The 23299-nt window shown below is 45.9% G+C and overlaps 1 protein-coding gene across 1 annotated transcript in view; it reads left to right on the top strand.

The window, feature by feature from the left end:
* Nucleotides 1-23299, top strand: part of LOC115082052 — a 157065-nt gene that overhangs the window by 17870 nt on the left and 115896 nt on the right. The window contains 2 exon segments of the mRNA XM_029586316.1: nt 8107-9982; nt 12485-12517. Coding sequence (XP_029442176.1) covers nt 8107-9982; nt 12485-12517 — 1909 coding nt within the window.

The following is a 23299-nucleotide window of genomic DNA, read 5'->3' as shown; positions in this document are numbered from 1 at the left end:
GCTGCTGTGCGTACCAGATCCGAAGCGGCATTCGCGAGGAATGATATGGCTGGTTCCAGGGCTTCACCGGGCGTGTTGTTCCTGGTCTGTGTTAAGCAGGCGCGTGTCACCACGGCACAGCAGGCCACGATCTGTAAAGACATAGTGGAGACGTCAAAGGACTGTTTGAGGATGGATTCCAGGCCTCTGTGTTGAGCATCCTTGAGTGCTGCTCCTCCCTCCACGGGATAGTAGTGTGCTTCGAGACCACACCGACCACGGCATCCACTTTCGGACATGTCAGGAGATCTTTGGCGGCAGGGTCCAGAGGGTACATGGCTGCCAGAGCCCGGCCCCCTTTGAATGTAGTTTCTGGGGCTTCCCATTCCAGGTCAGTTAGTTGCTGGACGGCTTGTAATAGTGGGAAATGGCGGGAGGTCTGACGAAGTCTCTCCAAAAGTGGGTTCGGCTTAGGTTCCCCCGAGGCACTTATGCCAGGGATAGCAAGCTCTTTTAAGCTATGTGTGACCAGATCTGGAAGCTCATCCTTGGAGAAGAAGCATCTCATGGTTCGATGGGGTTCTGTCCCTGGAGGGAGTTCCCCTTCCTCCAGGGGTTCTGACTCCTCATCTGAGATGTCTGTGTTCCCGAAGGTGGGGCTTCTGGGCGGTGGGATCACCTTCCTGAGCATAGAGGGTTCTGGCCTGTTGAGGTCCTCGGGTGGGGCCCGTGACCGCACTGTAGGAGGCCCCAGTTGCATGTGGACGAAGGTATGCAGACCTTTGAAGAATTCCACCCAGGAGATGCTCGGTCCTGCGTACCGCTCGAAAGGCTGGGGTCCAGTACCGGCTGGGGAGGGCTATGAGTTGGGTCCCCTAAGGCCTCTTCGCACTGTATACACAGGGCCTTGGCCTCCTCATGCTGTGCAGCTCTAATGTGGCATGCTGGGCAAAGGCCCTGAGCTTTGAGCTTATTTTCTGGTGGTGCCAAGGCTTGTGCGCGTACAATACAGTTGTGCGCTCCGGTGTGCGTCGAAGTTGAGCGCATAGGTTTGGTGCACGCGTGCAGAGCGATGTGCGCGCACTGGTCGAAATTATGCGCCCGGCACAGTGAGCGCATGGTTATGCACTTTGCTTGTGCGCTCGGTACTTGTGCGCGCGACGTTGTGTGCACAGGGTATTTGAGCACGCGGCTCGCCTCTGTCCGCACAGATCAAGATGGCGGACAGGGCTGCGAACAAGGCCAAAATGGTGACGACTACCCTGTGGACAATATGGCGACCACCTCAGAGGGTCTCCACGTGGGAGGACCCTCGGATCTGACCGGGGTCTAGCCCTACTAGGGCCGATCAACCCGGTGGCACTGGTCCTGGCTGGCGACCTGTGCAGCTCCTCGAGCTTCGGAGACCGGAGACTTTTAAATAGATTTCTACCTTACCTTGTCTCGGTGCTTCCTGGTTTCGTTCTGGGCGGTCTCCGGCTGCTTGGGGAGAGGGAAATACCTTCACTCTCAGCTTCACCCGATGTTGCATCTTTTGCCAGAGCAGCCTCCTCCCTTACGAGGAGGTAGCTTTGGCACATCCCACTTGTGTGGACTGGACCGCCTGGATGAAGAGGGAGGTGAAATTACTACTTACCTGATAATTTCCTTTCTTCTCTGAGAGGCAGGCCAATCCACAATCCTGCCCTGAGCTGCCTGTACAGTACTGTACTGATTTTTTCTATTTGTCCTTTCTCAGGGACATTATTGGAGGTAGAATTCATAGGCCGATGCAGATCTTCAGGTCGTCTAAGGGCCTTGTAAGTGTTTGCCTTCTTTGTCTGTTATGGCTTCTGCATTTTCTTCTCGTCTGAGTCCAATGCTTTGCTCACTGGAAGAAAAAAAAGAAGTGAATGATAGGGGGAGGAAGTGTTTTTAACTCCGGACTTACAGTTCTAGTGTTAATTAAGGCCACGTTCCTGCACGCCTTCCCACAGCGGGGCTGCCGCCAATCACCAGACCTTAACGCCGCTCCGTTCCTCTTCACCGAGCCTCGTTTCCGACCCGAAGCCGGCCCCCGAGCCTCAACCAATCACGGCAGACGCTGAGGACAGCCAATCCACTTTAGCTAAGCAGACCTTTAAATTATAGCTGCTCCTGGCGCCATTTCCTCTTCGTCCGCGGCAGTGCTGGCCTGCGCAATCGGCGCCACAGTCCCGTCGGGGTAAGGCCACGTTCCTGCACGCCTTCCCACAGCGGGGCTGCCACCGATCGCCAGACCTTAACGCCGCTCCGTTCCTCTTCACCGAGCCTCGTTTCCGACCCGAAGCCGGCCCCAGAGCCTCAACCAATCGCAGCAGACACTGAGGACAGCCAATCTACTTCAGGTAAGCAGACCTTTAAATTATAGCTCCTCCCGGCGCCGCGCGCCTAAGGAGCACAACAAAGGGGCCCGCCCCCTTGTGCGCCCCTTCGTGCAACCCCTGAGAGCCCCTGAGCACTCCCTACTACTACCAACTTATAATCCTAAGCGGAAGCCGGCTGGAGTCCTTTTTATATCCAACGAGACTTCCGAGCGTCCTAGAGCCAGGGCCGTTTATACCCTCCAAGTCAGCCATCGAAATTCCTCACCAGTACCTCTAACGCTCACCCTTAAACACCCAAAATCAGGACGACACTTCCAGAGACAAACGGCCTCACCTGTGCCTTCATTAGAATGCTGAGTACTTCTCACACCAAGCACCAGCAATCACTCTTATCCTAACCCAGCAATCATCACCGCAATCTCCAGCAAGTATTCTATCGTGTCCAGCAAGTATTCTATCGTCATTCAGAAACCACTCATCCATCCTGCATCCAGCAGCCACTCATCTACCATCCAGCGGTAATGAGTTCCAGAGGGTGGGCCCGGCTGTGGAGAGTGCTCGTTTTGTTAGTGAAGTTTTGATCGGGGGAGCATATAAGGAACCTTTGTAGTTGTATCTGATAGGTCTTTGTGATATGTGAGGGCGGAGTTGCGAGTTTAGATTTAGGTGGGCAATGCCAATAATATCCTTGTGGATCATTGATAATGTCTTGATGGTAATTCTGGCTTTTATAGGAAGCCAGTGAAGGCTGTGAAGAATTGGTGTGATGTGGGCTCTTTTATTTGTGTTGGTGAGTAACCTCGCCGCAGCGTTCTGCACCATCTGTAAGGGTTTTGTAGATAAGAGCGGAAGACCTAGCAGTAGAGAGTTGCAGTAGTCTAACTTAGACAGAATTATGGACTGGACTACTAGACGGAAGTCACTGAAGTGGAGGAGTCGTTTCAGATTTTTTAGCACTTGAAGTTTGAAATAACATTCTTTGGTTGTGTTGATAATGAAGGATTTAAGGTTGAATTTATTGTCGAGACGTACCCCTAGGTCTCTGACGGAAGGGGAGTGGTTAATAGATAATTTTGTGAATTGTGTTGCGCTTTGGGAGTTGATGAGAGTATGGTTTTCGTCTGGCGAGATGATGAGGATTTCTGTTTTATTTGAATTGAGTATGAGGTTCAGGCTGGATAGCAGAGTGTTAATAGATTGTAGGCAATTATTCCAATGTGCCCAAGTTTTATGCAGTGATTCTGTGATGGGAAGGAGTATCTGAATGTCATCAGCGAAAATATAATGATAGCCACTCATCTAATCTTCTAACAGCCACTCATCCATCATTCATCAAGCTCCCAGCTCCCTGTAATCCCAACCACAATTCCCGATTTCAAGAAAGGTTACAAAACAACACACTAGCACCTCAACATGCACCCTATTCCTATACCTACAATCCCTTACACTCCCAAACTCACATCCAACAAACCCAGGATTCTAGGCATCCGACACCAGAGATTGATTCCAATTATGATCTCCCCCATTTCTCAAACGCTAGGATTAACACTATTCACACTCACACTATTCAACGCCCAATCGATCACAAAAAAACTCCACCTCCTCAACGACCACCTGACGGACAACAACCCCGATATTTGCGCCATCACTGAAACATGGCTGAAAACCACAGACACGGTACTTTTAAACCAGCTCCCCAACCACCTCTATGACTTAAATTCAATCCCCAGAATCAAAAAAAGGGGTGGAGGGATCCTGCTAGCCACAAAAAAGGGCCTAGGGCTCTCACTACAAACATCTACTACAATAAACAATACTGAAATTGCCTTTTTCAATTCGGACCATCTACAAATAGCCATAGTCTACTCACCACCAGGAACCTTAGATACAGACCCCTCACCATTAATTGAATTCACAACAAAACATTTTAAGCAGGACAAACCAGCTATCTTGATGGGAGACTTTAACCTACATGTAAACAGCGCTCCTCTAACCCATAACTGCGACATCCTTCTCACAGCACTCAATCACCTAGGCTTCAATCAGATTGTCAAAGATCCCACGCACAAAGCGGGACATACCCTAGACCTGATCTTTCTCAACGACGGAATAACACCAACCAATAACCCTACTTGCGTCCCAGTCCCATGGTCTGACCATCACTTCATCTCTGCCGAACTTCAAATTAAAGACCAGCCTCGTCCCATATACCCGGCAACCACTATACGATACAGGAAACCCTGCCCCATAGACAATCTTAGTAATCTGCTTACCAAAGAACTCGACCGACCAGATCTCACAGACGCTTCCTCAGCTATCAACTCCTGGATCAATATAACAAACGAGGTAGCAGATCTTTCCTGTCCCTCCATCACCAAATCCTTAAAACCACCCCAAGCCAACAGACATCCGTGGTACACTCCGACACTCAAAATCCTTAAACAAGAACTTCGGAAAAAAGAAAACAGTTGGCTCAAGTCTCCTTCCTCCATCACAACGCTAAATTATAAATCCCACCTCAACACATACAGAATAGCCATACTCGAGGCCAAAAAAGACTTCTTTGCAAAAAAAATCCACAACTTTGCACTCGACTCCAAAGCCTTATTCTCATTTGTATCTTCCCTAACAAAACCCTCTCCTCCTATCATCCCGGACGAACAAGCAGCCAGCAAAGCTGCGGAACTAGCAATCTACTTTGATAAAAAGATCACCAACCTCCTTAAGCCAATCTCCACCCAACAACCAACAGCATCGCACCCTAGAATCTCATCACATTACAAAGAAAGCAGCTTATCATCGTTCGAGACCCCATCATCATTGGAGATCGAAATTATTCTCAATATGCTCAAACCCTCTTCTCATCCTCTGGATACCATACCCTCCAATCTTCTCCTATCGACTCCTAACACCATTTCTAAAGCATTAGCAGACATCAACTGCTCTTTAACTCAAGGAAAGGTCCCAGATCAACTCAAAATAGCCATTCTGAAACCCTTACTAAAAAAAACCTAACCTTTCAACGGATGACCCTGCAAACTTCCGCCCTATCGCTAACCTTCCCCTGATCTCAAGAGTGATGGAAAGATTCGTCAACAAGCAATTGTCGGAGTACCTGGAGGAGAACAACATACTCTCCCCTTTCCATTTCGGCTTCAGGAAATCGCAAAACACAGAAGCATTACTTGCATCGTTATCTGACACCATCCTCCTCAATCTTGAAAGAAAACAACCATACCTCCTCGCTCTTCTTGACCTATCCGCCGCATTCGACACAGTCAATCACGCCATCCTTCTCGAGCGGCTATCCGATATAGGAATTCAAGGAGAAGCTCATAGCTGGTTTCAATCGTTCCTGGAGAATAGATTCTATAAAGTCAAAATCAATAACGAAGAATCGCCTCCTATTAAATCAACAAGAGGAGTACCACAAGGATCATCTCTCTCCCCTACGCTATTTAATATTTACCTGCTTCCACTCTGCCACCTTCTCTCCAACCTCAAGCTAAAACATTATATTTTTGCTGATGACATTCAGATACTCCTTCCCATCACAGAATCACTGCATAAAACTTGGGCACATTGGAATAATTGCCTACAATCTATCGACACTCTGCTATCCAGCCTGAACCTCATACTCAATTCAAATAAAACAGAAATCCTCATCATCTCGCCAGACGAAAACCATACTCTCATCAACTCCCAAAGCGCAACACAATTCACAAAATTATCTATTAACCACTCCCCTTCCGTCAGAGACCTAGGGGTACGTCTCGACAATAAATTCAACCTTAAATCCTTCATTATCAACACAACCAAAGAATGTTATTTCAAACTTCAAGTGCTAAAAAATCTGAAACGACTCCTCCACTTCAGTGACTTCCGTCTAGTAGTCCAGTCCATAATTCTGTCTAAGTTAGACTACTGCAACTCTCTACTGCTAGGTCTTCCGCTCTTATCTACAAAACCCTTACAGATGGTGCAGAACGCTGCGGCGAGGTTACTCACCAACACAAATAAAAGAGCCCACATCACACCAATTCTTCACAGCCTTCACTGGCTCCCTATAAAAGCCAGAATTACCTTCAAGACATTATCAATGATCCACAAGGATATTATTGGCATCGCCCACCTAAATCTAAACTCGCAACTCCGCCCTCACACATCACAAAGACCTATCAGATACAACTACAAAGGTTCCTTATATGCTCCCCCGATCAAAACTTCACTAACAAAACGAGCACTCTCCACAGCCGGGCCCACCCTCTGGAACTCATTACCGCCGGATCTACGCCAAGAGACTTGTCATCTAACTTTTAAGAAAAACCTAAAAACGTGGCTCTTCCGGCAAGCCTATCCAGAATCGCAGGAACACTCAGACACCGGTCAAAGAGCAAAATAGTCCACTATAAGTTCCTCGACCGCCCATACTCCTTCAAGGCCCAATCACACCTGATCTGGACAGCCCACTTGTTTTGAAAAGACTCCTTTGTTGATGCATTAGTTCTTTAGCTCATGCATTACTCATGTTTTTTGCCCATCAACACTGTTCTCTGTTAACTGTATATCCCAAGTTAGACTACCCTCTTTTTTAGCTATTCCCTATATTTATTCACGTTATTTTGACGAGTTATTGTTGTCTATGTAATATTTATGTTCTTATGTTCAGAAACTCTGTTTATTGTAACGCCTTAACCGCGACAGTTTTGTTCTATGGAAACCGACCTGATTTGATACTTGTATTGAGAATGTCTGTATATAAAAATCCTAAATAAATAAATAAATAGTTGCCACAGTTTACTTTTGCAGAATACTGGGAATCTGATGTAAGTACAGGGCTATATGAGGGTCATATCAGCTAGTCAGTTGGTTTCTGTCTCCATCTGCTGGTAGGCGTGCATAACCCACTTCTGTGGACTGGCTTGCCTATCCTAGAGGTAAGAAAATTATCAGCTGAGTAGTAATTTCACCTTCCTGGGTTTTGAATCCTGGATGTCTGACTTCTGTGTGGGAGTAGTGGGGTAGATATACAGGACGCTGCAAAGTTGGGGAAATTGGGTGTCTCAGAGTTACCGGTTTTGTTCTACCAGAGCCCACTGTAACCCATTTATTTCTGGGTTTCTGAATCCTCTGAGAGAGCTGGGAGAGGCAATCTGGATGTACAGCAGATTATGCATTGGTCTGCCTCACTCTAGCCTGCGAGCCTTGCAAACACTCCAACTGTCCAGGGCCCGTTTAGTTATAAGAAGCTTTCCTTGGGATCATGTGACTCTGCTGCTGCGTGAATTACTTTGGTTGCTGCTCCAGCAGTGGATTAAATTTTAACTCTTGTTTTTAGATCTCTGAAGTTTAATGGTCCATGATTGTTATTTTAATTTGTTATTACAATGTTTAGTTTGGCAGATCCGCTATAAACAGATTATTAATGTTATTAAATAAATAGTAGATAAGCCCAGAGGAACCAGAGCCATAGGAATCCTAAAGGAGGGATCTGTATGATCTCCAAAGTTCCTGTATTGCATCAGCTTCATTTCTGCATCCTACACAGTATGGTAAAGAGAACCCACTGATTTTCTTAACCTCTCTGAATATTTCTATAGAGAGATCATAGAGAGGTTTTCATAGGCATCACATAAAGTTTCTGCTGAGTCACAGAATTCTTTAATATCAGAGATCCCATGCATTCATTATGTGATCCTTCTAAACAGCTCATCTCAGGTTATTGGTAGCATTCCATGCCATTGTCTCTTACACATGATTAATTCCTTCTTTTTATATCCAGCAGACAATGAGGTCATACAGAATGAGAAGAGGGAGGAGAATCGAGAAGAACACCCTGTAGTATTGGCACTTACACCAAGACAATCAGGAAATGTCTGTGAGAATCTTGCCCAGAGTACTGAGGCAAGAGACATTAGCCAAAGACAGCAGGAATCAGAGAAGAAGGAGCAAGTCTCTGCAGGAGAGTCACCGGATGGAGTCACTGCTTTTGACATCCCTGAGCACCAGAGACATCTGAGAAGAGAGAATCCCTTCCAAAGTAATAACAGTGATCAAATGAGTTTTGAACACCGCATGAGAAATCTGAGAGCAGAGAGACCTTTCCAGAGTAATAACAGTGATCAAATGACTTCTGCCTTCCAGCAGAAAGAGGATGAAGGGAAGAAATTCTTTCACTGTGACACCTGTGGGAAAAACTTTAATAGAAAATGTAATTTTGTCTTGCACCAGAGGAGTCACCCAGGAGAGAGACCTTTTCCATGCAACCAGAAGTTAACCCTGAAATTACACCAGAGAAGCCACACTGAAGGGAGCACTTTTACTTGTATTGAATGCAAGAAAACCTTTTCTTGCACGGAATCCTTAGTAATACACCAAAGAATGCACACAGGTAAGAGACCCTCTCATTGCCCTCAAGATGGGGAATCTTACAGTTCTGAGTTCTCTTTATTAGAAAAACCATTTAAATGTATTGAATGTGGTAAAAGCTTCAGTGACAAGACAGGTCTCAGACAGCATCAGAAAATCCATACTGGAGAAAAACCATTTAAATGTAGTGAATGTGGCAAAAGCTTTCATCGGAAGACCTGTCTCATGCAACATCAGAAAATTCATACTGGAGAAAAACCATTTAAATGTACTGAATGTGGTAAAAGCTTCATTCAGAGGACAGCTCTTACATTGCATAAGAGAATCCATACTGGAGAAAAACCATTTAAATGTACTGATTGTAGTAAAAGCTTCTCTCGGAAAGCGCATTTAATATTGCATCAGAGAAGTCATACTGGAGTAAAACCATTTAAATGTACTGAATGTGGTACAAGTTTCCACGACAAGACAGTTCTCAGACAGCATCAGAAAATCCATACTGGAGAAAAACCATTTAAATGTACTGAATGTGGCAAAAGCTTTTGTCGGAAGTCCTATCTCATGGAACATCAGACAATTCATACAGGAGAAAAACCATTTAAATGTACTGAATGTGGTAAAGGCTTCTCTTGGAAGATGTATTTCATATTGCATCAGAGAATCCATACTGGGGAAAAACCATTTAAATGTACTGAATGTGGTAAATGTTTCTATCGGAAGGTGCATTTGATATCGCATGAGAGAATCCATACGGGGGAAAAACCATTTAAATGTACTGAATGTGGTAAATGTTTCTCTCGGAAGGTGTATTTGATATCGCATCAGAGAATCCATACTGGAGAAAAACCATTTAAATGTACCGAATGTGGTAAACGTTTCACTGACAAGTCAGGTCTCAGACAGCATCAGAAAAACCATGCTGGAGAAAAACCATTTAAATGTACTGAATGTAGTAAACGCTTCACCGTCAACGGATGTCTCAGACGGCATCAGAGAATCCATACTGGAGAAAAACCATTTAAATGCACTGAATGTGGTAAAAGCTTCTCTCGGAAGGAGAGTTTCATATCACATCAGAGAATCCATACTGGAGAAAAACCATTTAAATGTACTGAATGTTGCAAAAGCTTTAGTCAGAAGATATATGTCATGCAACATCAGAAAATTCATACTGGAGGAAAACCAAGTTAATGTACTGTGTCTGGTAAAAACTTCAGTAGAAAGGAAGACCTTGCAAGCCACCAGAAAAGTTGCACAGGAGTCAAATTCAGTTCACATGCTTTCATATAGTTTTGGAATAGAAGAGTGGCCTAATAAAGATATTAAAATGCTGGATGCAAGAACAATAAAACTTCTCCATTTCCATCAAGTAAGCTATAAGAATCAGGGAGGTTGATATTCAGATGCCAGAAAGCTGGATAAGTAGGACTTATCCTTCTATCTCTCTGCTGCTGAATATCCAGTTATGTTCAATGGCTGAGAAAGCTGTGGGTGGGCAGTGGGTGGATCAGAGCGGTGCTACTTAGCTGGAAAAGTTATTCAGCTAAGTAGCGATTTTGTCAACATGGGTGTTTTGCATGATTTGTAGTTTGTTTTTTTTTGCCCTGTGACAGTTTACCCCAGAGAGCTCATTCCCTGTGTGCTGGCTTGCAGGTAGTGGAGACCATATCTCCGAAGGGACAAAGACAGGATGGAGGCGGTCCAGAGAAGGGCGGCCAAAAAGGTGGGGGGTCTTCATCAAATGACTTATGAGGAGAGATTGAAGAATCTAAATATGTACACCCTGGAGGAAAGGAGGAGCAGGAGTGATATGATTCAAACTTTCAGATACTTGAAAGGTTTTAATGATCCAGAGTCAACGACAAACCTTTTCCATTGCAAAAAAATCAGCAGAACCAGGGGTCACGATTTAAAACTCCAGGGAGGAAGACTCAGAACCAATGTCAGGAAGTATTTCTTCATGGAGAGGGTGGTGGATGCCTGGAACACCCTTCCGGAGGAAGTGGTGAAGACCAAAACTGTGAAGGATTTCAAAGAGGCGTGGGATAAACACTGTGGCTCCATAAAGTCTAGAGGATGTGAATGAAGAGAAGAGGCTCAGGGGTGGCTTGCTTGTGGGAATGACAACTGCTCCCTGGAGATTAATATCCTTATTCGATAAACATACACACAGTTAATGCGACTCCAACATTGCTCTATGCTTCAGCGGCAAGAGGAAATGTGGAAAAAAGGATTTGCATCCTCAAAAAAGCAGGGGAGTAGCTTGCTTGTTACGGCGGTTACTACCCCAAACCAAATAAGCCTGATACTTCACTTTCAATGCATATCCAGCATAGCTCTCTGCTTCAACGGCACGGAGAATGGAGAATGAAGAAAAGACAATTTATATTCAGACAACAACCAACAAGGAATGAATACATAGTCTAGGTAAACAAATAAGCATGGGTGTAGCTTGCTTATTACGGCGGTTACTATCCCGAATCAATTAAGCCTGATACTTCACTTGGAATACATATCCAGCGCAGTTCACTGCTTCAACGGCAGGGGGGAATTAAGTAAAGAGGATTTATATTCAGACAACCAACAAGGAGTGAATTGCACAGGCAGGGTAAACAAGCGTGGGAGTAGCTTGCTTATTATGGCGGTTACTACCCCAAACCACTTAGCTAGTTACTTCACTTTGATGCAGCTCCAGCACTGCTCTCTACATCAATGGTGGGGGTGGAAGGGAATTGGAACCAAAAAGTTACCAATAAGGGCCCTGACTTCAGCGGTAAGACTAACAGATAAGTATGAAAACAATTAGGTCTGAAAGCTTGCTGAGCAGATTGGATGGGCCGTTTGGTCTTCTTCTGCCATCACTTCTGTCTTTCTATATGTTTCAGCCCTGGGTACATGTAACACGGGAACACCCTGCCGTGCAATTGGCCAGAAAGCTCACTGTTAATACTGTGTTTCCTGATTGGCCCTGGAGACAGAGAACTCGCTCTGAGGGTTCTGGACAAGGATGCCAACCTGCCTTATTTATTTTTTTAGTTTGCGGCTTCCTTATTATTGGGCGTTTTTTCTGTCAATTGTGGGGTTTTTGGACTTGGTGGGTGGGACTTGAGCCCAGCTGTCCCTGCGATTGGCTGCTGCTGCCGATGAGGCCTGTTCATGTCAGAGGAGCACGTGGGCAGGCACTGACGGCAAGCAACAGCGTTGAGGAAGATTTTATGCAGCAGGGCAGGCTTGAAGGCTGAAGGGAGGGAAGCTCTCAACTGGCAACAGCACAAAGAAGAGGGACCTGGAGGGGGAGGAAGGAGTGTGCTGGCAGGGGGAAGGAGAGAATAAGGGTGTGGGAGCCAGACATGTGCTGGGGGGGAGGAGAATGAGTGGTGGGGATCAGTGTGAGGGGCTGTTTTTATTTTCCCCTTGGAAGGAGCTACAGAGCTCAGTGGCTGAGACTGGAGTGGGGGGTGCACCCCTCAGCCATACAACTGGCCTGCATGGGAGGGTGGCGGGATAGAAGCCATTACAGAAGAAGGAAGTGTGAGTTTGAAGATTTTACTTCTAGCACATTCTGGGGCCGAGCGCACTGAATAACCTGCAGTCAGACGCGGGTTAAATAGGCGCTAATCCATGCAAATGCAATTATCGCCATCGGTGTTCATAACTGGCAGAACGCCGGTGACCCTAGCGCCTCCTTGCTAACGCAACCCCCTAATTACAATATAGCAGGGCCCCTCCCTTGCAGGCGCAATGCTATATTGTAATTTTTTTTAATTGTGCTTTTTTTTTTTTTGCATCAGCCCCTCTGTCTGGGACAATCTGTGTAATGTCAGGTAATCCACAACAATTTGATGGACATTTTAGGGGGTTAAATATTATTGCGAGCCACTGTGTTTCCTCCATTACAATCACAAAATTATTTTAAGTGTTTTCTGTGTATAAATACCTTCTAATAAAAGCAGTTTTAATCTCAGGTGTTTTGGGCTTGTTCTTTCATGAAATCCTGGCTCCCCTGGTTCTGGAACTCGCCAGTCCGGGCAGGGAGTGCAGAGGAGCAGACCTCTGCGTTGAGGCCTTGTTCAGCTCCTGTGCTCAGCCTTTTCCTGACCTCCCCAGGCACTGGTAACATAGTGAAAAGCGTTTAGTTAGTTTCTACTCTTCAATCCTTGTTATTTTCCTTGTTTCTGTTTGCAGCTTAAAACTTTTATCTGTTCACTGTACCTCCTTTTTCTTAATAAACCCATTAGTTTGTTAGCTCTGCCTGTCATGGCCTGACTATCGCTCCTGGTGTTGTGTATATTTGGTCTCTGATTGTATTTTTAGGAACTGTGTGTCCCTTGTGTCCCTAGATAGCACCAGGGGATAGCTTGCGAGCGGGAGACCTTGCTCAGATGCAAGCAGGAGCCCGGGTGGTGGGTGAGAGGTTGCCAGTGTAGAAACGCGTGCGCAGGTGCAGGGGGGCCGGGCAGTGCTTGGTGGGGCCCTCCAAGAGGCCACAGGGTTACCCTGAGTGGGTGTTTGGGGTGGCTCTGCAGCATTACATGAGGGCGATATTCAGCCTTAGACGGATCACTTCTCCGAGTTAGTTAGACCTGCTCAAAAACAGGTCTAACCTTAGACAAATAAGACTTATCTGGGTATTTAGCAATGTTTTTCCCAAAAGCTTTAAGGAACTAACATAGAACAGCACATCCAGCAGCTTAACAAGAAGCAGAAAATAGCATATGCTAATTTTATCAGTTTAATTATCTTCTGTTCCCAAGCCTACATTCCAAGGCTCTGGAAAAATAAGTGTAAATCAAATTACATAGAAATGACGGCAGAAAAGAACAAAATGGTCTATCCAGTCTGCCCAGCAAGGCCATTATAGCACCAGCCCCACCCTACAGGTCTCCCCCATAAAGGTAGCAGCAGGGGGTGGCAATTGCTGTGCCGTACAAATTACTCCCATACTTAGTTTCCCAAACCGTTAGTCAGGGCCCTTGCTGGGTTCTGTCTGAGTCCAATTCCCCGTTATCTCTTTCCGTTGAAGCAGAGAGCAATGTTGGATTACATTACAAGTATCAGGCTTATTGGTTTAGGGGAGTAACAGCCACACCTGCAAGTTACCCCCATGCACTCTTTTCTCATTTCCATCCTCAGCCTTTAGGGAGCCCCAGTGTTTATCCCAGGCCCCTTTGCAATCTTTCACCATTTTTTGTCTTCACCACCTCCTCCGGGAGGGCTTTCCAGGCATCCCCCACCCTCTCCGTGAAGAAATATTTCCTGACATTGGTTCTGAGTCGTCCTCCCTGGAGTTTCATTTCATGACCCCTAGTTCTACTGATTTTCTTTCTAACGGAGAAGGTTTGTTGAATGTGCATCATTAAAACCTTTCAGGTACCTGAAAGTCGTTATCCTATCTCCCCTGCACCTCCTCTCCTCCAGGGGATACAGATTTAGGGCCTTCAACCTCTCCTCATAAGTCATTTGATGGAGACTCCCACACCATTTTGGTCGCCCTTCTCTGCACCGCCTCCATCCTGTCTCTGTCCCTCTTGAGATTTGGGCTTCAGAACTGAACCCAGTACTCCAGGTGAGGCCTCACCAAGGCCCTGTACAAGGGCATCACCACCTCCATTTTCTTCCTGGTTTTTCCTCTATGCAGCCCGGCATTCTTCTGGCTTTAGCGACACTACTGAGTCCTGAAGTCCCGAGAGGTGAGCCAGCAGAGGACTCATCTTTCCTCATCAGTCTGGGCAGGAGTTGGCTGACTTCTCTTTTATTGACTATGACAGGAAGCTGCTCTTGCTTCCTTCTCCTCTTCCTGGCCAGTGGGAAGTTGTTCCCTCCACCTGCACCCAGATCAGAGCACGATATCACCACCTCCTGTTAATATGGGCCCGACAGGACACCAACTTTATCTTCCTTGGCCTGGCAGTGAGGCTGCTGATGCTCACTTCATCCATAGGGTCTGGATATGAAAGAAGGAGCATAAGGGAGAAAGGTGCGTGCTCTGTAGATCTGCTGCTGCTGCCTCCTCATCTTCCTCTCCTAAGTGCTTCTTGCCCTCATCTGCTGCTGATAACGAGGGAGGGAGACTCTGGATTGGACTGAAGGCTTTTCTGCTGGCTGGGAGCCAGGAGGAGGGGGAATTGTACTGCGGAGGAAGGCCTTGGGAGATAGGGAGGCAGGGGTGGGGGAAAGGAGGTTAGGGTTGCTTGGTATGGAGAGATGGAGGAGGGAAGGATTGGGGGCTGCTGGGCAGGGAAGAGAGATGGAAGTGGAGAAAGGTGGAGGTATGGGGGGCTGGGTTGGGGGAGAGAGGAGTGGGGGATGCTGAGCAGGAAGGGGTAGGAAAGAGGTGGTCAGAGGGATTCTGGGTAGGGAAGGGGAGAAAGCTGATTAGGGGAGAGGGAGCACGGGGAAGAGGATGTGGGGTGGGGGTGTTGGGAATGTAGGACAGGGATAGGCGCATGTGAAGGGATGATTGAGTAGCTGGGAGAAGTGAGGGGTGACGGGCGCATGGAGGGGAGGGACGGGGTACAAGGGCCGTACTATGTCAGGTTTGAGAATATGCATGTCTTCTCTCTTTGAACTTTGCTCAGTGGAGGAGGAAATATATTTCTGTTTCTAGGCTCCAGTTTTGCACTGCATGCGGAAGGTGGGCTTGGGGTTTCCATTCCAGTTTTAGTTTCTGCATTTGTAATTTGGGCTCTTTTATTCTGTATTAGGTGAAGGCAGCTCTGTCTGTGACTGAGATGGGGTTTGTATCCGCCTTATGTATTGTATTTTTTCCTCAATAGGATATTGCACTGGGGGGGAGCTGCTGCCTTTTCATGGGTAGGGCTGGTGCTGTTTCATTTCTTGGAGTCAGTGCTGCTGAGGTTTGATAGATGTGCACAGTGAGGGGGGTGTTTGTATTATTTTACAATGCACCTGGTAGTAGAGGGAGTTTGTGATGCTGTTAAGATGACCCCAGAATCAGAAGATCTTTTTGTATGGGGAGTTGTACAGGGAAATGTCAGTTCTGCTCTGCACTCATTGTTAGGACGCGGGGGACTCCTGTGGATGCAGAGCATGTGCCTGTATTTAGTCCCATGATGGTCATGTGCTCCGTGTGTCACGCATGTGAGCCTCATCTCTCAGCTGGGTCCTGATAGACTAAAGGTTGAGATCCGCAGGTCCACACTCCCTGCCCTTCAGTGCAGCAGCTGAGCAAACATCCAGGTTTCAGGCAGGAATAATATCCTCACCTTAGCTTTTGAAGCTTGGAGCTCTTGTGGACAGAAACGAGCCAGGAAGCAGACTGGCAACTGACCCTGCAACTCCCTTGACTTTCTGTCTGCTATTGCCTTTCAACAGTCTTTGGACAATAAAATGAACTTTTACTTCACATTGGCTCCTGGCCTGTTTTTTGAGAAATACAGAGATGCTGAACGTCTGACAAAGCTGCAATACTTGCCTTTCTCATCTCCTGGGCCAAGCACACTGTTTGTCTAAGCCTTTGTTAAAAACTGAAATCTTCTCTCAGTAACTGGAGAAGAGACAAGACAATGCAGCCCTGCTGTCTGTGGGTGAGAGCGACCGACCTGAAGCTTCAGCCAAGCTCAGAAGTACCTGGCACCCTAACCAGATCCAAGTCAACTGCCAGGTGGCAGAAGGTTGGCCTCCCTGGGTGGAGGGGTGGGGGGAGAGGTGTGGAAGCCAAGCTGGGGGGTCAAGAAAGAAGAACCAGTCAGAATGTGACACCTGTCCCTGTGTTCATATGCATGAAACTACTGAATTTGCATACGCTGTCCTTAAAAGCAGCTGGGAAGAGGGGCTCAGAGCTGGGCTAAGAAGATCCCATTCACACTAACCGGAAGCCATCTGAGCAATCGCTCCTCGCCCCGCCCTGCAACCAAGCACCTACAGGAAGTCCAGGGCCTGCAGCATTGCTTGGAAGAGGGGCTCCAGCCCGGCTACTTCAGCCAGAGTTGAACTTGCCAGGTTCTTTTCAAGGGACCAGGGGAGTCCTCTGCCCTTCATCCAGGTGCAGAGACCCACAGTCTGCTTCCTAGTCACAGAGACAGCATTCGGGCCTTCTCGCTTATCATGCAGCATTCGGACAGAGACCGAGAATCTTCAAAGTACTTAAGATTCATTATAAGTGTCTAAGGGGGGTCATTTTCTAAAGCAGGGGTCGGGAACCCATGGCTCGCGAGCCAGATATGGCTCTTTTGAGGGCTGCATCTGGCTCGCAGACAAGTGTCGCCATACTTCGCGGTTCCCCGCTGACCCAGCTGCTTCCCGGTCCTCCGCCGCCCGGGCTTAAAATGCTGTCAGCCCGGGCGGAACGCGGCAGGACAGCTGGAGTCAGCGGCACCGGCGTGCTCTCTTCTCCTCCCCCCCCCCCCCCCCCCGCGGCCCGGAAGAGGAAGTGGAGAGCATCGGGTGCCTGCGCGGGAAGAAGAGACCACACTAGCGTGGTCTCTTCTTCCGCGCAGGCACCCGATGCTCACCACTTCCTCTTCCGGGCCGCGGGGGGGAGGAGAAGAGAGCACGCCGACTGGAGTCATCCGGGTACCTGCGCGGGAGTCATCGGGTGTCAGCCGGGTGCCAGCGCTGGAGTCATCGCGCAGGCACCCGATGCTCTCCACTTCCTCTTCCGGGCCGCGGGAAGAAGAGAGCACGCCGGTGCTCTCTTCTTCCCGCGGCCCGGAAGAGGAAGTGGAGAGCATCGGGTGCCTGCGCGGGAAGACCCGCGCAGGCACGCTAGTGTCCGACGGGAAGAAGACTGCAGCGCGGCTCGGAGGAAAATGAAAATCTTCAACCGCGGCCGATGGGACTCCGCCTTCGCCTCCGCGAGGGCTGAAAATGAAGGAGGTTAGCGTTGGGAGGTGGCTGCTGCTGCCGCGAGTTCCCGGGGGGGGGGGGGGGGGAGAGAGAGAGTGAATGAGCGAGCAAGCATGTGTGTTTGAGATCCTGTGTGTGTGAGTGAGAGATTGCATGTATGTGAATGACTGAGAGCCTGTATATGTGAAAGAGAGTATGTCTGTGATTGAGATCCTGCCTGTGAGAGAGAGAGCATGAATGTAAGTTTACCATTGGGAACCTGTATGTGTAAGTTTGTAATTGAAAACCTGTTTGTTTGAAAGAGTATGTGTGTATGATTGAGATCCTTTGTGTGTGAGAGAGATCATGTGTATGTATGATTAAGAGCCTGTGTGTATAAGTAAGAGAGAGATCATGTGTGTCTGTGTCTGATTGACAGCTGGTTTAGGTGATGGAGCATGTGAGTATGTGATTGAGAGCCTGTGTTTAAATGAGAGAGAGAGACCATGTGTGTCTGTGTGATTGAGAGCTGATTTAGGTGAGGGAGCATGTGAGTATGTGATTGAGAGCCTGTGTTTAAATGAGAGAGAGAGACCATGTGTGTCTGTGTGATTGAGAGCTGATTTAGGTGAGGGAGCATGTGAGTATGTGATTGAGAGCCTGTGTGTAAATGAGAGAAAGAGAGGACATGTTTGTAAGCATGTGAATGAGAGTCTGTGTGTGAGAGAAAAAGACAGCATGTATTTATGTGATTGAAAGCCTGTGTGTGTGTAAGCGTGAAAAGATAGACAGCATATGTGTAATTAAGAGCCTATATAAGTGAGAGAGAAAAAACATTTGTATATGTGAGTGACTGAGAGCATGTGTGTATAGGTGTGTCATTGAGAGCCAGTGTGAGAGAGAGCGCTGGTATGTGACTGAGAGAGGAGAAAGTTCCAAGCAAACCACCCCACCTCCTGCTAATTCAGAACAATCTCAGGACACCTGGATATCAAACGTTCCCAGGTATGCAGAGCAAAAAAATTTTTGTATCCTTATTATTTTTCATTACTGGATCTTTGTGTCTGCTATTTTGAAATATTTTGTTGGTATCTGGAAATGTTTTATATGAGTTTTTAATTATTGGATATTCCACTCATCAGCTGTTTCGAAATATGTTCTTTTTGTTAGTACAGTTTTACTGCTGATGATTTTATATTTCTTGATTTGTTTTATAAGGATGTGTGATGTTTCTTTTTTCCTTTGTTACACTGCATACAGAGACTCTGGCTTGTTGCAGTTTCCAATTCAGTTTTTGTCTGCATGCTTCTTGTTATGCGTTTTGGTCTCTTTATTCTATGTTAGGTGAGGGACAGCACGTGATTCAGGTGAGGTTTTCTGCTGGCGTGTAGTTTCTGTGTAGGACTCTATAGCAGCCTGACTTGGTCCGTTTTCCTAATAGGAGATGTATTGGTGTCTTAAGGCCTGGTGTAATATTTTCAGAGACTTATTGTACTTTAAAAGTGTGATCTTACATAAAATGCACACATTTACTTGTATTTAGTTTTAAACATATTGTATGGCTCTCATGGAATTACATTTTAAAATATGTGGCGTTTATGGCTCTCTCAGCCAAAAAGGTTCCTGACCCCTGTTCTAAAGGGATCTGTACTTGGACTGGTGCTTTTTAATATATATATATATATATATATATTTTATTTTTTTTTTTAATTTATGCTTTTAATGTAGAAATATAATGCAATAACAATCAGAATGGTTACAACTATGGCATGGGCAGAGCCAGCATGGAGACAACATATAGTTAGAAAAATACGCTAGTACAGGCTGTATCAGTTTTCTATCTTGTCTTGCAGGCCTTTTTTAATATATTTATAAATGATCTAGAAAGGGATACGACAAGCAAGGTGAACAGATTTGCAGATGACACAAAATTATTCAGAGTAGTTAAATCTCATGCGGTTTGTGATAAAATGCAGGAGGACCATGCAAGACGGGAAGATTGATTGTTTGTATGGTAGTTGAAATTTAATGTGGACAAGTGCAAGGTGATGCATATAGGGAAAAATAACCCATGCCATAGTTACACAATGTTAGGTTCCATATTAGGAGTTACTGATGAGTGGGCCTGAACAGAAAACCAACGTGGAGAAAGAAAAACCCCAGAATCCTCGGGCTTTCTTAGCCTGCTTTGGCTGAATGAACGGAGTCTCAATGCGTGGATGAGACGATGGTGCAAGGAAGAGGGATTCAGTTTTGTTAGGAACTGGGGAACCTTTTGGGGAAGGGGGAGTCTCTTCTGAAGGGATGGGCTCCACCTTAACCAGGGTGGAACCAGACTGCTGGCGCTAACCTTTAAAAAGGAGAGAGAGCAGCTTTTAAACTAGAACAAAGGGGAAAGCCGACAGTCGCTCAGCAGCGCAAGGTTCGGAAAGAGGCATCTTCAAAGGATACTAATGATGCATTAGAATTAAGGCATCCCGACAGTGAGGTTCCAATAATTAGAAAAGCAGTCCAAGTGCCTCACCTGAGCTAAAAAATTCAAACTTATCCCTATCAATTAAAAAGCAGAATGATAATACAAACAAAAAACAAACTTTGAAATGTTTGTATGCTAATGCCAGAAGTCTAAGAAGTAAGATGGGAGAATTAGAATGTATAGCAGTGAATGATGACATAGACTTAATTGGCATCTCAGAGACATGGTGGAAAGAGAATAACCAATGGGACAGTGCTATACCGGGGTACAAATTATATCGCAATGACAGAGAGAAGCACTCGGGAGGAGGTGTGGTGCTTTTTGTCCGGGATAGCATAGAGTCCAACAGGATAAACATCCTGCATGAGACTAAATACAAAATTGAATCTTTATGGGTAGAAATCCCTTGTGTGTCAGGGAAGACTATAGTGATAGGGGTATACTACTGTCCACCTGGTCAAGATGGTGAGACGGACAGTGAAATGCTGAGGGAAATTAGGGAAGCTAACCAAATTGGTAGTGCAGTAATAATGGGAGACTTCAATTACCCCAATATTGACTGGGTAAATGTATCCTCGGGTCACGCTAGAGAGATAACGTTCCTGGATGGAATAAATGATAGCTTTATGGAGCATTTGGTTCAGGAACCGACGAGAGAGGGAGCAATTTTAGATCTAATTCTCAGTGGAGCACAGGATTTGGTGAGAGAGGTAACAGTGGAGGGGCCGCTTGGCAATAGTGATCATAATATGATCAAATTTGATTTAATGACTGGAAGAGGAACAGCGTGCAATACCACGGCTCTCGTGCTAAACTTTCAAAAGGGAAACTTTGATAAAATGAGAAAAATTGTTAGAAAAAAACTGAAAGGAGCAGCTACAAAAGTAAAAAATGTCCAAGAGGCGTGGTCATTGTTAAAAAATACCATCCTAGAAGCACAGTCCAGATGTATTCCACACATTAAGAAAGGTGGAAAGAAGGCAAAACGATTACCGGCATGGTTAAAAGGGGAGGTGAAAGAAGCTATTTTAGCCAAAAGATCTTCATTCAAAAATTGGAAGAAGGATCCAACAGAAGAAAATAGGATAAAGCATAAACATTGGCAAGTTAAATGTAAGACATTGATAAGACAGGCTAAGAGAGAATTTGAAAAGAAGTTGGCTGTAGAGGCAAAAACTCACAGTAAAAACTTTTTTAAATATATCCGAAGCAGAAAGCCTGTGAGGGAGTCAGTTGGACCGTTAGATGACCGAGGGGTTAAAGGGGCACTTAGAGAAGATAAGGCCATCGCGGAAAGATTAAATGATTTCTTTGCTTCGGTGTTTATTGAAGAGGATGTTGGGGAGGTACCTGTAATGGAGAAGGTTTTCATGAGTAAAGATTCAGATGGACTGAATCAAATCACGGTGAACCTAGAAGATGTGGTAGGCCTGATTGACAAACTGAAGAGTAGTAAATCACCCGGACCGGATGGTATACACCCCAGAGTTCTGAAGGAACTAAAAAATGAAATTTCAGACCTGTTAGTAAAAATTTGTAACTTATCATTAAAATCATCTATTGTACCTGAAGACTGGAGGATAGCAAATGTAACCCCAATATTTAAAAAGGGCTCCGGGGCGATCCGGGAAACTACAGACCGGTTAGCCTGACTTCAGTGCCAGGAAAAATAGTGGAAAGTGTTCTAAACATCAAAATCACAGAACATATAGAAAGACATGGTTTAATGGAACAAAGTCAGCATGGCTTTACCCAAGGCAAGTCTTGCCTTACAAATCTGCTTCACTTTTTTGAAGGAGTTAATAAACATGTGGATAAAGGTGAACCGGTAGATATAGTATACTTGGATTTTCAGAAGGCGTCTGACAAAGTTCTTCATGAGAGGCTTCTAGGAAAAGTAAAAAGTCATGGGATAGGTGGCGATGTCCTTTCGTGGATTGCAAACTGGCTAAAAGACAGGAAACAAAGAGTAGGATTAAATGGGCAATTTTCTCCGTGGAAGGGAGTGGACAGTGGAGTGCCTCAGGGATCTGTATTGGGACCCTTACTTTTCAATATATTTATAAATGATCTGGAAAGAAATACGACGAGTGAGATAATCAAATTTGCAGATGACACAAAATTGTTCAGAGTAGTTAAATCACAAGCAGATTGTGATAAATTGCAGGAAGACCTTGTGAGACTGGAAAATTGGGCATCCAAATGGCAGATGAAATTTAATGTGGGTAAGTGCAAGGTGATGCATATAGGGAAAAATAACCCATGCTATAGTTACACAATGTTGGGTTCCATATTAGGTGCTACAACCCAAGAAAGAGATCTAGGTGTCATAGTGGATAACACATTGAAATCGTCTGTTCAGTGTGCTGCGGCAGTCAAAAAAGCAAACAGAATGTTGGGAATTATTAGAAAGGGAATGGCAAATAAAACGGAAAATGTCATAATGCCTCTGTATTGCTCCATGGTGAGACCGCACCTTGAATACTGTGTACAATTCTGGTCACCGCATCTCAAAAAAGATATAATTGCGATGGAGAAGGTACAGAGAAGAGCTACCAAAATGATAAGGGGAATGGAACAACTTCCCTACGAGGAAAGACTAAAGAGGTTAGGACTTTTCAGCTTGGAGAAGAGACGACTGAGGGGGGATATGATAGAGGTGTTTAAAATCATGAGAGGTCTAGAACGGGTAGATGTGAATCGGTTATTTACTCTTTCGGATAGTAGAAAGACTAGGGGGCACTCCATGAAGTTAGCATGGGGCATATTTGGTTATTAATAGAACAGAATATTGGTTATTCTGTTCTATTGTTCTATGTAAAACCCCTACTCTTTTTGGGCTTTCAAAGTTGTATGTAAACCGGAGTGATTTGTAGTTCCTACAAGAACTTCGGTCTATAAAAATTAAAAATAAATAAATATTTAAAACTAATCGGAGAAAGTTCTTTTTTACTCAACGCACAATTAAACTCTGGAATTTGTTACCAGAGGATGTGGTAAGTGCAGTTAGTATAACTGTGTTTAAAAACAGATTGGATAAGTTCTTGGAGGAGAAGTCCATTACCTGCTATTAAGTTCACTTAGGGGCGGATTTTCAGAGCCCTGCTCGCGTAAATCCGCCCAAAACCGGGCGGATTTACGCGAGCAGGGCCCTGCGCGCCGGTGAGCCTATTTTACATAGGCTCACCGGCGCGCGCAGAACCCCGGGACTCGCGTAAGTCCCGGGGTTTTCGGAGTGGGCGTGTCGGGAGGCGTGTCGGGGGCGGGGCCGGAGCGCGCGGCGTTGCGGGGGCGTGTCGGCAGCATTTTGGGGGCGGGTACGGGGGCCTGGCTACGGCCCGGG

Source organism: Rhinatrema bivittatum, unplaced genomic scaffold (genome assembly GCF_901001135.1).
Source record: "Rhinatrema bivittatum unplaced genomic scaffold, aRhiBiv1.1, whole genome shotgun sequence".
Taxonomy (NCBI): Eukaryota; Metazoa; Chordata; class Amphibia; order Gymnophiona; family Rhinatrematidae; genus Rhinatrema; species Rhinatrema bivittatum.
Note: the sequence above shows the minus strand (reverse complement) of the source record. Positions and strands in the feature narration are given on the sequence as shown.